This window comes from Bos indicus, chromosome 3, assembly GCF_029378745.1.
Source record: "Bos indicus isolate NIAB-ARS_2022 breed Sahiwal x Tharparkar chromosome 3, NIAB-ARS_B.indTharparkar_mat_pri_1.0, whole genome shotgun sequence".
NCBI classification, from domain to species: Eukaryota; Metazoa; Chordata; class Mammalia; order Artiodactyla; family Bovidae; genus Bos; species Bos indicus.
In genome coordinates, this window is record NC_091762.1 from 22,025,606 (window position 1) to 22,042,599 (window position 16,994).

Consider the following 16,994-nt stretch of genomic DNA (forward strand, 5'->3'; position numbering starts at 1 on the left):
TTAAAGGGTAATGTGATTTACTATTACTGGCATCACCTGATGGTCTATAGATTTGTGCTAACCACTGAGTAAATCTGTTCTGTCAGAGGAAACCAGCTGCTGCCTTTGGGCAGACAACTCCCAGGACTGAGATGAATGAAGATCCTCTAATTCTTGCTGACTTCACTTTTCCAGGAGTTATCTTTTCCTTCCTTTCCTCCCTCAGAAAAATTTGCTCTTCCCTGACTTGTGTTTGATCTGATCTACAGCAGTTTGGGGATTCTGTTTTTTTAAACTTTTATTGGAGTATAGTTGATTTATAATGTCTTGTTTGTTTCAGGTGTATAGCAAAGTGAATCTTATATACATGTATATATAATATACATATCTGTTCTTATATATAAAATATATAATATATCCATTATTATATATATATATATATATAATATCCATTCTTTTCCCATATAGGTTATTACAAAATATTGAGTGGAGTTCTTTGTGCTATACAGTAGGTCCTTATTAGTTATCTATTTTATATAAATGTGTATATATATATATATTTATATATAGCAGTGTGTATATGTCAGTCCCAATCTCCTTATTCATCACTTTTCCTCACTTTCCTCCTTTGGTAACCAAAAGTTTGACTTCAAGATCTGTGGGTCTGTTTCTGTTTTCAGGATTCTTTCATAAAATAATACCTGGAAACTAACAGGAGTTCGATAACTGCTTTAGAGCAGGAAGTAATTCAGAAAACCCTGTGTTTCCTTTTGTTTTGGGAGATGCTTTGTGTTCTTGTCAGGTTCCCACTGATCTGGAGATGCTCAAATATTTCTCAGGAGACAAGGGATTTTGATAAACTAAGTACCTTTAAAATCCCCTCACCTCTAGTCCTCCCCTGCACTGAGTGGAAGTGGGGGCTTAGGAGCATTTACACCCATGGTATTTTTTTAACTGGACCTTTCCACTTACAGCAACTATCACGGAACGGAAGGCTTTCTGAGGTGCCAGTGACAAGGCAGCGGCGCTTCACTGCTGGGGATCCCACTGACCTGGGGATCAGTTGAAATGGAATCTCACTCTTTTCACAAACTAGCCTTGTCGGGGGAAGTCTTGCAGGTTCCAGACGCAAACACACAAACTGAGGGGAAAATGAGGCTTCCTGCTAGCCTTGGCCAGCTAAGCTGAACCCTTCTGGTGGTTTGAGTCTCACTTTTGTGGTCATGATCCTCTCAGGAGCAGCTCCTGCTCAGACTTGTGGCTCCACCCGGCCCTGCCGGGGGGGTGGGTGTTCCCCTGGGACCGGGAATGGGCCCATGTTGATGGCTGCCTGGACCTGGGAGACCTTTGCCTGCCTTGGCCTTGGAAGAGTCCCCTGGGTCCTACCAGATATTTCTCTCCTGTGGAAAATCACTGGATGGCTTCAGTTCTTTCTCTGGCCACCTTCCTAGGTCCTACCTGCCCTCCTCTGCTGTCATCACCTAGCCTTCCTAACTTCTAAGAGGTACCTGCATTTTCTCCTTGATCATGGACATATTATTCCCTTTCCTGGTAGCAATGATCTAATCCTTTTAGAAGGTGGGGTCTAAAGGTACAATTAATAATTAAATTTGATTAAAAAAAATGTCTTTGGCTCTTACCTGGAGTCTTTCCTACCTACCAGCTGGCACTTTGTTCTTCCCACAGACAAGCAACTTTGTTGCCAAGAATTAATTTTCTCAGAGCTCAGAAATGGTTAGAGCTTTCTTTCATTTCCAGTGCTTTATTTTGGCTATTTAAACTGGGGAATAAAGCCGACGGAGGTTTTGATGGACTCCGGTTTCAGACGATTGCTCATATGATGTTGTAGAAATCCATGGGCCTTCACTAATTACATATCTATCTACCATAGGGCTCTGATTCCTGTATTCTCAGGAAATGGAAGATGGGGGTGGGGGACTAAAGAAACAGGATCTTTTTTTTGTTGTTTTTTAAAAATCATTACCTTTACTTGTTTTTAATTTTTAAAAATTGAAGTATAGTGATTTACACTATTCTGTTTCAGGTGTACAGCATCCTGATTCAAAATTTTTATAGACTATACTCCATTTAATGGAGTAGGAAATGGTAATCCACTCTAGTATTTCTTGCATGGGGAATTCCACGGATGGAGGAGCCTGGCGGGCTACAGTCCATGGGGTCTCGAAGAGTCAGACATGACTGAGCAACTGAGCACGTACATACTCCATTTAAAGTTATTATAAAATATTGGCTATATTCCATGTGCTGCACAATATATCCTTGCAGCTAATTTATTTTATACACAATAGTCTGTATCTCTGAATCCCTGACCCCTGTCTTGCCCCTCTCCCCTTCCCCCCCACCACTGGTAACTACTAGTTTTTTTTATCTGTGAGTCTATTTTTGTTTTGTTATATTCATTTTATTTTTTAGATTCCACATATAAGTGATAATATATAGTATTTGTCTTTCTTGTCTGACTTATTCCACTAAGCATAGAACACTCCAGGTCCAGCCATGTTGTTGCAAAATTTCATTCTTTCTTGTGGCTAAGTAGTTTTCCATTGTATATATGTACCACATCTTCTTTATCTGTTCATCTGTCCGTGGACACTTGGCTTGCTTCTGTATCTTGGCTATTGTAAATAATAGTGCTATGAACATTGGGGTGTGTATCTTTTAGTGTTCATTTTCTTTGGCTATATACCCAGGAGTGGAGTTGCTGGGTCATATGATAATTCTATTTTTAATTTTTTGAGGACTCTTTGTACTGTCTTCCACGCACCCATTTACATTCCCACCAACAAACGTATGAGGGTTTCCTTTTCTCCACATACTCATCAACACTTGTTAGTTGTGGTCTTTTTGATGACAGCCATTCTGATGAATGTGAGGGGATATCTCACTGTGGTTTTGATTTGCAAGAAAAGGAGGAAGAAACAGGAAACTACTTAAAAAAATTTATTTCTTAATTAGGGGATAATTGCTTTATACTGTTGTGTTGGTTTCTGCCATACATCAATGTGAATCAACCATAGGTATACATATATCCTGGAGAAGGCAATGGCAACCCACTCCAGTACTCTTGCCTGGAAAATCCCATGGACAGAGGAGCCTGCTGGGCTGCAGTCCTTGGGGTCACTAAGGGTCGGACATGACTGAGCGACTTCACTTTCACTTTTCACTTTCATGCATTGGAGAAGGAAATGGCAACCCACTCCAATGTTCTTGCCTGGAGAATCCCAGGGACAGGGGAGCCTGGTGGGCTGCCGTCTATGGGGTCGCACAGAGTCAGACACGACTGAAGCGACTTAGCAGCCGCAGCAGCAGCATACATATATCCCTTCCCTCTTGAGTCTCCCTCTCACCCCCGACCCCATCCCACTGTTCTCAGTTGTCACAGAGCACCAGGTTGAGCTCCCTGAATCAAACAGCGAATTCCCACTGGCTATCTACTTTACGTATGGTAATGTATCTGTTTCAATGCTACTGTCTCAATTCACCCCACCCTCTCCCTCCCCAACTGTGGCCGCAAGTCTGTTCTCTGTCTGTGTCTCCACTGCTGCCCTACACATAGGTTCATTAGTACCATTTTTCTAGATTCCATATATATGCATTAATATATGATATTTGAGGAAACAGCATGCTTGACTACAAAGGTCCTTCCTATCTCAGTCCCAGGTTCCAGAGTCCCAGGCAGCCTCATCATGGAGCAGTGACAGTTTTGCTAAAGTGACAGATCCCGGCCCTGCCTTAGGGGCCAGTGTAACACCAGGGTGTGGACCGGACCCACCAGGACTGGATCTGTACCAGAGCCCAGTCCTCTTGACTCCTGCTGAACCATCTCCACAAGATGGCAAAGGAGACAAATAGTTTCAGGGCTCTATGTTAGTCCAGGATTTGGAGGTTTTGATTGGCTTTCTGCATTGATATAGTTGAAAGTGTTAAATATTTCATCAGTTTGAGGTGGGCACCAGCATTAATCCTTTAGTGGTTGAATTGTGGAAGGGCAAACAGGGTGGAAGGGTGTAACCGGGGCTTGGAGCAGTGGCTGTTTCCCCATCAATGTGGTAGCGTTTCTATCAGCATTTTTATCATTGTGAACTGGCTCCAATTCTCTGGGCTTCAACCATAGATGTTGAAAAGAAACTCTGATCTTGAACACCTGACCCTTCAAAGACATAAGTGCAAATCAGAGTAATTACTCTCTGACTGTTTGAAACTTGAAACAAACAAACAAAACAACTTGAGATTTTGCCCAGAAACGCATTTGTGTCTCCTTTTATTTCAAACTTTCAGGTCTCTATTGCGATACAGGAAAGCTTTGCTTTTCTCCTCTCCCCAAACACTAGACTGTCCTGCTATCAAGGAGGTTTCACTTTCCATCCTTGAGAGAGTAGGATCCTGTGGTTGCCACTGCAGAGTGTGAGATGGTTGAATTTTAGGGGTGGGTACCTTAGAAATGTGTGGCTTCCCTGGTGGCTTACTGGTAAAGAATCTGCCTGTGATGCAGGAGACTCTGGTTCAATCCCTGGGTTGGGAAGATCCCCTGGAGAAGGAAAAGGCAACCCACTCCAGTATTCTTGCTTGGGAAATCCCATGGACAGGGGAGCCTGGTGGGCTACAGTCCGGGGGTTGCAAAGAGTTGGACATGACTTAATGACTAAACAACAACTTAATTGCTTTTTAAAAATTAATTTAATTGGAGGCTAATTACTTTACAATATTGTAGTGGGTTTTGCCATACATTGACATGAATCAGCCATGGGTGTACATGTGTTCCCCATCCTGAACCCCCGCCTCACCTCCCTCCCCATCCCATCCCTCAGGGTCATCCCAGTGCACCAGCCCTGAGCACCCTGTCTCATGCATCAAACCTGGACTGGCGATCTGTTTCACATATGATAATATACATGTTTCAATGCCATTCTCTCAAATCATCCCACCCTCGCCTTCTCCCACAGAGTCCAGAAGTCTGTTCTTTACATCTGTGTCTCTTTTGCTGTCTCTCATATAGGGTCATCGTTACCATCTTTCTAAATTCCATATATATGTGTTAATATACTGTATTGGTGTTTTTCTTTCCAACTTCACTCTGTATAATAGGCTCCAGTTTCATCCACCTCATTAGAATGGAATCAAATGCATTCTTTTTAATAGCTGAGTAATATTCCATTGTGTATATGTACCACAGCATTCTTATACATTTGTCTGCTGATGGACATCTAGGTTGCTTCCATGTCCTGGCTATTGTAAACAGTGCTGTGATGAACATTGGGGGTACACGTGTCTCTTACAATTCTGGTTTCCTCAGTGTGTACACCCAGCAGTGGGATTGCTGGGTCGTATGGTGTCTATTTCCAGTTTTTAAAGGAATCTCCACACTGTTCTCCATAGTGGCTGTACTAGTTTGCATTCCCACTAACAGTGTAAGAGGGTTCCCTTTTCTCCACACCCTCTCCAGCATTTATTGTTTAAACAATCAACTTTAGAAATGAACATTCATATGTTGATCACAAACAGCCTCATCTCTTGATGAAAACATCTCATCTAATAGTCTTTATTTTGAATAATTATAAGGACATATTTAGAATTTTCTAAGATTTGGATGAAGATTCTCTATAATTACCTCCAAATTTCAGAGGGATTTTCTTTCTTTTCCTTCAAGAGTTTGCAGGCCTATGAAATTGAGAGCTGATAGGAATCTAGGAGTAAGTTTGGACATAGATGTGGATTCAAGTTGGAAAATGGAATCGATGCTTGTGGGATAGATGATCAGCAGAAAGAGAAGCCAAAAGTCAGAGTCAGAGGGACCACACACAGATGCCTGTGTGTGAGAAGCCCCACTCTGGTGCTGTCCTCTTCTCCCCTAACTCCCTACTTCCCCGGTTTCCTCCCAAAGCAGCATCTTCCTGGTGGCTGGTCCTGATACAGTAGAGCAGCCAACACTCTCCCAAGTGTGGGTGGCAACCTTGGTGATTGTGTCTTCACTTTTTTCTGCCCTTGGTCCTCAGTGGGGTGAGCTCGGCCTTACATTCTTGTTGGGCCCTTGTAAAACATTACTTGAAACACTGTTTCTTGTTTCCTTGGCTGCTTAGTCATCCACGCCCCTGGTGGCTTGTCTGCCAGACTCTGCAGAGACCAAGTGAGGTAGCCAAGGGGTCAGGCCATGGGAGGCTTTCTGCTGCGCGTGTACTGTGTGTCTCTGCGGGCTCGGAGGTCAGAGATGGCCATCTGGAAATGCCATGCGTGGCTTCTAGGAGCCTGGAGCACTTTGTTGTCTCTCCTTCACCCCCCACCTCCCCCATCCCATGCCCTGTGCAGTCTTCTGCTCCTGTCCTTCAGGAGAGACGGATGGTTTATTCTGAGTTACTGGTGAGGAGCTGTGACGAGGGGAACATCAGGGTTTGCCCAGCAGGCAGTTGACCCAGCAGAGTCTAGCCTCTGCTTTACACACACCAGCAGTTCTGGCCTCTGTTCTCAATCTCCTATGGGAAAAAAATTGCTTCCACCAGGAGGGGTTGGGAAACCCTGGAAGGAAATTTTGTTTTTAAATTTTATTGATGTATAGTTGATATACAACGTTGTGTTCATTTCTGCTGACAGCAAAGTGATTCACATATACATATTTTTCATATTCTTTTCCTTTATGGTTTATCACAGGATAGTGAATATAGCTTCCTGCGCCTGGCAGGAATCTTACACTTAATGACTGGGTGACGGGGCTCCAAGCTTTTACACTTTTCCTTTCCTCATCCTGTGGCCCAGGACCTCGATCCTACATGGGTGAAAGAAGTAGCAGGATGGGTGGAAAAGTAAGGGGCTTCAGGAGGGATAAACCTGACCTGGCAGCGGGAGCCCTCTCTCTGTGGGGGAATCCCTATTCCTCTCTGACTAGAACCTCATGGTCCTGGAAACCAACTTTTCTGTTTCCAATGTGTCAGCTCTAAGGTCTGGCTTCTCTGATTTTTAATTGCTTGAGGTCTTCCTTATCTTGTCCCATCTCATCGCTCTGACTAATTCTTCAGGTCTTGGAAAAGTCATTTCTCTAGGAAGCAGTACTTTATTCTTCCCACCCCATTCCTTGCTCCCAAGACTCTGTTATATTCTCCCTTATCACTCTGTTCTCCCCTAGTAGATCATTCACCACATGGTTCTGTAAAAACATGTTCTCCCTGACACAAGAGGAAAAGTATAGATCTGTCTTGTCCACAGATTTATCTCCAGTGCCTTGAACTTGGCAAGCTCTTCGGATATTTAAATGAAGGTGGACTTGGATTTTCTTAAAAATTTTAGGTAATATATTTGGAACTAATTTCTTTTGGTCACAGGACAAAAGGGAATTTGGTTTTGGAACTACTGAAATTGAAGCATCTGTGTCCAGTACCTAGCTGAATACATGGGTCTGAAACTCAAGTGAAAGGTCATCTTTGGGGAGGAATAGATTTGGAAATCACTAGCAAGTCCTGGAAGGTGACCTCCCATACCCCAAATGTTGCTTCCTGAACAGCTGGGAGTGGTGTGATTAGAAGAAAAGATGTATAGGAGATGGAGTACAGATTTCTCACCCCAGTTAGACTCTTTCTCAAGGATTTACCTATTCGGTTTTCATCACAGAAATGGCCTCCACCTTCAACCCCCGAGAATGTAAGCTAACCAAACAGGAAGGGAATAGCTATGGCTTCTTCCTGCGAATTGAGAAGGACACTGACGGCCACCTGGTCCGGGTGATTGAGAAGGGTAGCCCAGCAGAGAAGGCGGGTCTCCAGGATGGAGACAGAGTTCTTAGGATCAATGGTGTCTTCGTGGACAAGGAAGAGCATATGCAGGTAAGTGGGACATTTGGAGTTCTTCGAGGATCTCTTTAGCCCCTATATCTCTGATGATTTTAGTTCTGGGTGTTAGTGGAGCTTTCCTGGATGCCACTGGTAGGGCAGGACACCTTTACACCTATCCTCTGCCAGCTAATCAACTCTCCTATGATTAACCAAGAACTGTAAAAGTTATTCCTAGGTTTGAATAGTGTCAGGTCTAATGTGCATTGCATATTTGCTATGTGAAGGGGACTATACTAGGCAATTTCATATTCATTATTTTGTTAAATCATTGGCACAACCCATGAGGTACCATTTCACAGTTGAGGAAGTGGAAGCTCAGACACCTTAGCTTGCTAATGTGTTCACACAGTGAACATATGGGAGTGTCTGACCTCACCCCGATTCTATCCGCCTCTAAGTGGGTGCTCCTTTCACTGTACTATGCTGTCTCCATAGACTCAGGAGGACCTGCTGTGCTTCAGGGCAGTATTCATCCCGGGGAAGACCGGTCCTAGTAAAAGTTCCCTGGGATGGGCTTGGGCTGCACTCTAGAGTCTGGTGGTGCTAAAGGCCCAGCCCAATTTGTCCCTGGATCTTGGTGGAGCCCATGTGGAGATGGCTGGGGGATGATCTGCTGACTACTTGGATGTCAGGGGTCAGATGATAGAATCTCCAGAGTCAGATGGTGAGCACTGCTCTCTCACCCGCAACCCCAGTGGTTGATAGAGGGTAATTAGTGAAAGTTAATCTTTTTCTTTCTTCCTCTTAGGTTGTGGATCTGGTCAGAAAGAGTGGGAATTCAGTGACTTTACTAGTTCTGGATGGGGATTCCTACGAGAAAGCCATGAAAAAGCAAGTAGACTTGAAAGCGTTGGGTCAAAGTCAGGAGCCGAGTTTGAATGATAAGAAGGCGCCCTCTGTGATGAACGGAGGAGCACAGATGTGGATGCAGCCACGGCTCTGCTACCTAGTGAAGGAGGGGGGTAGCTATGGCTTCTCTCTGAAAACTGTCCAAGGTGAGCTTGAAGGTGGGGTGGGGACAAGCAACCTTCTGGAAGAGAGAGATTGGTATCTGTTAATGACTTCGCTGACTAACTTGTCAATTGCTATGGAGATTCAACAGCAGCCTCTCTCCCCTTGGTCCTTCCTTTGTACAGCTGTGCAAAGAGGGATCAGGATGTTGGACAACAGCACTGTGGAGGGACACTGGGGGCTCCTGTCTCTCTGTGTTTGTTAAGCTGAGTCCTCAAGGCCAGAGGGTTAGAGGGTTGACGCTTCTTTGGGGGTAAAGATGGAGGAGAGAATGGAGAATAAGAGGCAAGAAAAAGGAGGTTCTCCATGAGCTACTTTTGAATTAGAATGATATCTCGTTTCATCTCTGAGTGTCCAGGTGGTCACTTATTCAAAAAGTCCTTGAGCACCTATTTATGTATCAGCTGCTGTTAGAGTTGCTGCAGGCACAGCCAAGATCCCCACCCTCCTGTGGCATCAAGATAGTACCCTCAGCTGTGGCTATGCTCTGAGATGTCTCCCTGACCTCTAGCTGAGAGGTACAGTGATTTGAGAAACCCCAACCATCAGAAAGTACTAGAAGTTCTGTTCCTAGAATTTCAGAGTTGCTGGCTGACTCATGAACAGTTGCCTGTGGTTTTCTTGGTTTCACTGGGATTCAGGTTGGAACCGTAGCTGAGTTAGGGTTTTGGTTCCACCTCTAATGTTGCTCCTTCCCTGTTCTTTCTGTACTAGAGAGGCACTGGTGGTGGGTTATAATTTGCTTAACTGATAAAGAGCTTCCTAGGTGGCTCTATTGGTAAAGAACCTCCCTGCCAGTGCAGGAGATGTAAGAGATGCATGTTCGATCCCTGGGTCGGGAAGATCCCCTGGAGAAGGAAATGGGAACCCACTCTGGTATTCTTGCCTAGAGAATTCCATGGACAGAGGAGCCTGGTGGGCTATATATAGTCCATGGGGTTGCAGAGTCGGACACGACTGAGCAACTAAGGCTTGGCTTGGAAAGAGCAGCCCAATACTAAACATGGCTTCTAAGGCTTATTTAACCTGTTAGCAAGAGAAATAAAATAGCTATAAGAGATATCTCTTGAGTTTGTCAGCTGTTAAAACACAGTGATATAGGTGGTCAAAGGAAGCTTGGCATCCCTCAGAGGTTTATTATCAGTAATATGGTAAAAAAAAGAAAAAAAGAAAGAAAAAAGAAATTGCAGTTCAGACTCAATGCGTTTGGCCTTTGTGTAATGTCTGTAGTGAAAGTTTTAAATTAGCTTTATGAAGAAAATGTTTTCTTCATGACAAACATATAAAAAGGTAACAGGAGAAATGCCAAGTATTTAAGAAAGCAGAGTTTAAATTATTATTATTCTTTACAAATGGTTTATATAGTCATAATGAAGGTACTCTTTGCCTAGGCTGAAATATTAGTATCTTGAAAGAACCGACAGCATTTCTTTAAGAAGCACCTAAATCATCCCACCTGCTAATCCAGACTGACCGTATGCGTGCGTGCTTTCCTCTCTTCCTGTGCCTGTTTTCTTTAGCCTGCATCAGTGAGATTTATTTAGTCCACTGGGATGTGGTAGTTGGTGATAGTTTTAAAGAGGACAGAACAGAGCAGATGCCGTCTAATTCCACAAATACAAAGGAAAGGGAGTAGGACACAGCAATGCAGAGTGGACGCAATTCGCTACTTTCTGGTTCAAGAGGCCAGTGCCACTTGAGATTCCTTCTTTGTACTTATTTGGGCTCAGAAATCCTATTCAAATCAATAAAAACCAACTGAGTAATGGCTGTGTCAAGTTTGTGCTATGAGCTCTAATTGTCATTCTGTATCAAAGTCTATTTGAGTTAGCCCTAAAAGGCGAAGTTCTAATTTTATATTATTGGGAGAAAACCCTTTGCTGTTAGACTTTCAGTGTAATGGAGCTGTGACGCTTGTCTACCCCCTACTCTCTTTCAGGTAAAAATGGAGTGTACATGACAGATATAAAACCTCAAGGTGTGGCTATGAAAGCTGGAGTGCTGGCTGATGACCACTTGATTGAAGTGAATGGAGAGAATGTAGAGGATGCCAGCCACGAGGAGGTGGTTGAAAAGGTATATCCCAAAGGAGCACTTTCTCGCCTTTAACTTTCACTCTGCTCTCACTGGAAGTGACAGGAAGACAGGAATGGTAGTTTATGATGGGAAGACTATGATCATGGGAAGCTAAACCTTTGTATTAAGAGCAAACAGACTCATTAGTGGTGTAAGCAGTGTTAACATAGGGTTTTGGAATGAGGCCTTTGCTAGTTTCATGTTGTCTTGAAGAAAAGTGTTCTGAAGAACCATTATCTTCTGGATCTTATGTATAATTTACTGGAATCACTCTCTAAGCTTGCTGCCGGTGCCAGCCAGCAAAGTCGATCAGGTCCCGAGAACGTGCACGGCGGGGCTAAGAAAGAAACTAAAGCAAGAGACTACAACAAAGATGGGGTCGAGAGGTTCAGACACGTCTCCACGAAGGGACGCAGTCTGACACCAACTTTATTCAGCATCTTATATTTATACAGAAAAGCCAGTTGACATTTTTTCTTGGTTGACCTATACATCTTACAAAAAGTCACAAGAAATCTTGAGAGCATGGGAATGGCACCCTGTTATTATTTCTTACACCAGATAACATTTCCCTGTGTGTGAGAAGTTTGCACAGAACTCCAGGTGCCTGCAGTAAATAAGCGCCTAATCTCTGGGGGTGGCGGGACAGAGAGCTATGTTTGCAAGCAAACCCTCAAGACCGAGGCAGCTCCCAGAGCTGTGTCCTTCGGACAAAGGACCCCGTTCTCACGGGCAGCTCCCCGCATCTCCCCCTTTCTTTTTATATAGGCGCACGCTTATGTTCCTTTAACCGCAGACCATTTCCATAGATGGAAGCCTTTATCATCCATAGATCATCAATCAGTTTTTTAATTATACAAGGTGCAAGAAATAAAAGTTAAAATTATTAAGAATAGTCCTCCTATGGCTGCTCCCAAGTACCAAATACTATTGACAGTAGGTACATGTCGAAAAAGTTCTTTAACAAAAGACTCAGCTCTTTTTGCAACATCCAAATCAAGTCTGGGTGCATTTTCAATGTTCATTATTTCCTGATGTAGATGCAGCAAATCTAAGGAAATATTTTCATTATGCCAAATACCTTCTAAATGAGCTTTCACCTTATCCCAAGCAGTTATAGTACCATTATATTTTTTGGGAGTAACACAGATCCATTGAAAATCAGCATGACATTGTACTCGTAATCTCAACTTTATACTTTGAACCTCTTCACCTAAAAATTTTACAACATCATAAAGGCCATTCAATCGATCCTCTAGCTTTTTGTCAATATCTTCTTGAGTCCCCAGGGCAACGGATGCATTTTGTGCCAGATTATTAACAAAAGTTGCAGTTTGCACTGATTGTGCCAAGGACAGGGCTGCAGTAATCGAGGAAGCAGTAAGAGTTACCAAAGCTACAAATCCCAGAATTATTAACCCTATTCCCCTGCGATAGAGCATTAAAGCACCCTCTACTTCTCTCCAAAGTTCAAGTCCCCTTTCATCATACCAAGACCCATTAATCTTTACAGGAACCATAACAAAAGCAGGCTGTCTTAAGACTAGAACCCTAGTTTGATTAGTAATTCCCCTAATACAGTTAGTCAAAGTACAATTGTTACAAGTTACATTATAATTTCGTAACCCAGGTTGTATATTTACAGATCCTACTAGTAAAGCATAAGGGTGAGGCACACATGCACGAGGGTATCTCATGGTGAGATTCCACAAATAACCGTGTCTCACTTTCGATCCCACCTGAAGGTAGGAACCCTCACATCCAAGGGCGGCCGCTAGTTTCCAGATTTCTGTTTGGAACACTTTAGAGCCGCCCAAGTTCCAAATACGGGATGCAAATTTCCTATTATCCTGAGCTCCAGGGTTCCGGGCCGAGTCTGGAGACCAGTCCCACAATGACTCATTTGTCCCAAATATGTTATAAACCGTAGCAATTCCATCTCGACACAGTTTCCATGGTGCAGCAGTGACTCTTCCCCTTGTTCCAAAGTCGCAGAAAGGGATATCTAAAGGACCAGTTCCATTACGACGTTGAGGAATTCCAGACTCTTTCATTACTCCAGGAATATACAGGCTACAACCATTGTCATAATCAGCATATCCTGACTCCCCAACAAAAAGACATCCTGTTGAATTAAAATATCTAGACAGACAAATAGGTAAGCGATCAAACACTCCATGATAAGAGAAATTAACTTGATTAGGAATAATATGTTTATCTGAAAAACCACCCAAAGCCACAGTATCATTAGTGTATATGGGAATAGACCGACCCTCCCAGCCCACCGGTTGGAGAAGGGGAGGGTTGGGAAAATAAGCCCAGTAAGCACTTGAATATTCTTCAGAATGTGCAGTATTAATCTGATTTAAGATAAATAATAAGGTTATCAGGAAGCTTAAAGGCGATATCGGATCGCCCTGCACAGCAACACTATTCTGTGCCTCTCGCATCAATGTCTGAAGTTGTTGCCGAGATGGTAATTCATCATGCTCTTGAATCGTCAGTCTCCTCATCTGGTTTGCTAGAGATCGTCTCCGGCGTGCGTACCAACCTTTCCGGCAGCCGGCGTGGCGCTTCGGCATCCTGTGGGAAAACACAAACATGCCCTCGTCCCCAAATTAGTACAGGATCTGGTCCATACCATTTTCCCACAAGTGGGTCTTTCCAAAAGACTTTAGGTCTTATTGTTTGTGCATCAAAGTTCCAAAATCGCTGTGCTGCTGAATGGCCACTTATATCCAATTGTAAAAAATTTAGAACAAATAAAGCATGGTTTAGAGAGTTGGAGGGGGTATTGGGATACAATTCCCCCTTCTTTAGTTTTTGCAATTGATGTTTGAGCGTTTGATGTGCCCGTTCAATAATTCCTTGAGCTTGAGGATTATAAGGGATACCTGTTTTATGTGAAATAGACAATTGTGTACAAAATAATTGAAAATTTTTTCCAGTGTATCCTGGACCATTGTCTGTTTTTATGGTCTTAGGGGTTCCCATAACAGCAAAACATTTAATGCAATGAGCTATACAATGCTAGCTTCTCCGGATTGTAGAGAGGCATGTAAAAAGCCGGAGAAGGTGTCAATAGTAACATGAACAAATTTTTGTTTACCAAATTCAGGAATATGGGTAACATCTATTTGCCATATATCGTTTGGCAACAATTTTCGAGGATTAACTCCATAATGGGGGACGCTAAAAAAATTGAGGACATGTTTGACATTGCTTAACAATCTGTCTGGCAGCTTCTCGAGTAATGCCAAATTGAAGTCTTAAGCTATTACTGTTTTGATGGTGTAAGCTGTGGGAAGTTTTTGCCATTTGTTCCAATGAAGGAAATATCATACGTGTAGCTTCATCAGCCAAAGCATTGCCTTGTGCCAAAGGTCCAGGAAGCCCAGAGTGAGCACGAATATGACCAAAATAGCATTTATTAATTCTGGAACAAATTAAATGTTGTATATCATGAAAAAGAGTTTGGATAGTAGAATTCAGGGTACCAATAAATGGAACAGTCTCAATAGTGTTTAAGGCTCTTATGATATATTGACTGTCAGAATATAAATTAAATGGAGCAGAAATTTGTAATAGAGCCTGAAAAACGGCAAATAGTTCTACTTCTTGAGCAGACTTATAATTAGTACGCCAGGTGGTAGTATTGTCCTGTATAATCAAACTAGCTATTCCATTAGAAGAGCCATCAGTAAATACAGTTAGGGCATTGGCAAGGGGCTGAGAAACAACGATTTTGAGGAAGAGAAATTGGTGATAGTGAGCAAATTGCAAAATTTTATCTGAGGGATAATGATTATCAAGCCGTCCACTAAAACCAGCTAAGGCAATAACCCAATTGTCGCTAAATTGAAACAGCCAGTCCTGCTGAATTTTAGAAAATGGAACACATATAAAATGTGGGTCTCTTCCTAGATATACAGTGGATTCTGACCGCCCAAGAGCTATTAGGGCAGCAACCAAATCATAATAGGGGGTTAGTACCCGAGAGGGAGAGGCAGGCAAGTGAAGCCATCTTAAAGGCAATCTTTGGAATAAGACTGCTGTAGGAGCATGTTTAGTAGGAAGAATATATAAACCCCATTCTTGAGTATAGTTGCAATAAGTAGCTTGTTGTTTAGACAGGGCCTGTTTAACTTTATCTAAGGCTTGCCTTCTCTCCAGAGTCAGAGTTCGGGGGGAAGTTGGATCAGGATCACCCTTCAGAATATCAAAAAGAGGCTTTATTTCCCCTGTAGTTAGCTTCAAGTAAGGTCTTATCCAATTAATATCTCCTAACAGTTTTTGGAAAACATTCAAAGTGACCAGATTATCTTTACGAATCTCTATCTTCTGAGCTCGAAACCATTCTTTTTCCAGAAAAAACCCCAAATAAGAATGGGGGGGGGGGGGGGAAGCGTTGCACCTTTTCTGTTGTGATAATCAAACCATAATCCTGTAATGCAGTTTGCATATAAGCGAATGTTGTTAATAGCAACTCCTCATCTTGATATGCCAAAAGAATATCATCCATATAATGAATAATATATACTTGGGAGTACAAGGACCTAGTGGTTTTTAAAGCTTGAGCAACAAATTTCTGACAGAGTAGGACTATTAGCCATTCTCTGAGGTAAAACTTACCACTGATATCTTTGCATAGGTTCTTTATAATTTGTAGAAGGGACACTAAAAGCAAATCTTTGACAGTCATTAGTGGCAAGGGAAATAGTATAAAAGCAATCTTTTAAGTCAATAATAATTTTGTAAGTATTTTTTGGAATGGCCATGGGGGTAGGCAACCCCGGCTGAAGGGGGCCCATCAATTCCATCGTTTCATTAACCTTTCGTAAATCCTGTAATAGCCTCTATTTACCTGTTTTCTTTTTAATGACAAAAATAGGTGAATTCCAAGGTGAATTTGAGGGGGTAATATGTCCGAGAGCAAGCTGTTCCTGCACAAGCTGATTGGCAGCCGTGATCTTTTCTATTGATAGGGGCCACTGATCAACCCATACTGGATCGTCACACTTCCATTTTATCGGATCAGCATGGATTGCAGGACGATCAATGACCCCTCCTAAAAACATCCTATACCTTTTCTATCATTCTTAACTGCAGGGATCAGGGGTTGTAAAGGCCCTTGTGAATCTATCCCCAACCCCTGATGGGGTAAAAGGCCTTGGTCTAACAATTGATTACTAATCTTTTTATCTGGACTATAAAGATATACCCCCATATTCATCATAACATCTCTCCCCCATAGATTAACCAGCAGTCCTGGCAAAACATAAGGTTGAAAATGTCCTTCATGTCTTTCTTCGTCTCTCTATTTTAAAAAGGTTGAACTCTGTTCTGGGTCATGTGATTGCCCAATGCCTTGCAAAGTAGAAATTACAACCTGCTTAGGCCATTCATCAGGCCAATGTTTTTGAGATATGACGGAAACATCTGCACCAGTATCCAAAATACCTTTAAAAGGCTTTTCTTGAATATACAGTAGAAGCTCAGGGCGTTGCTTATTAATGGCCTGAATCTAATAAGCGTCTGAAGACCCGAAACCTTGGGATCCTCGTTCTTGCTTAATGGCTTTTCCAACTGGAATTGTAGGAAGTAGAATTAATTGAGCAACACGTTGACCAGATTGTATTACTGTTATGCCCTGTGGTGAATGGGCCATAATTTTTATTTCACCCATATAATCAGAGTCTATGACTCCAGGGGCTACTAATAAACCTTTCATCATAGTACTGCTTCTCCCCAATAGGAGGCCCATAGTGTTCTTCGGAAGAGAGCCAAAAATTCCAGTTGGCAAAGCCTGCATGCCCATTTCTGGAGTTAATACTGTGTAGGTGGAGGAACTGAGGTCCAATCCTGCACTCCCTGCAGTTGCTCTGAACAACTCAGTAACAGTTCTGCGTTTTGGCCTTGAAGCGTCTCCAATTTGGTCAGATTTTGCATCGCCCCATAACATTGTTTCGGGGCCTGGGGCTGGCCCCTCACCCAGTTTCCCGAGACCGGAGGAAGTGGCTTTCCCTGTAAGTCAGTTTTAGAACGGCAATCCTTTGCCCAGTGTTTGCCTTTTTTACACCTAGGACAAAG

General features: G+C 42.8%; 1 protein-coding gene across 4 annotated transcripts in view; it reads left to right on the forward strand.

The window, feature by feature from the left end:
- The window catches only part of PDZK1 (PDZ domain containing 1), a 63,344-nt gene that overhangs the window by 31,932 nt on the left and 14,418 nt on the right, over positions 1 to 16,994 (forward strand). For all 4 annotated transcript variants that reach the window (XM_019956675.2, XM_070785787.1, XM_019956676.2 and 1 more), the window contains 3 exons: positions 7,597 to 7,808; positions 8,566 to 8,812; positions 10,768 to 10,904. In XM_019956675.2, coding sequence (XP_019812234.2) covers positions 7,599 to 7,808; positions 8,566 to 8,812; positions 10,768 to 10,904 — 594 coding nt within the window. In that variant the 5' untranslated portion in view covers positions 7,597 to 7,598. Of the gene's footprint in view, positions 1 to 7,596; positions 7,809 to 8,565; positions 8,813 to 10,767; positions 10,905 to 16,994 lie in introns of those variants that run through there.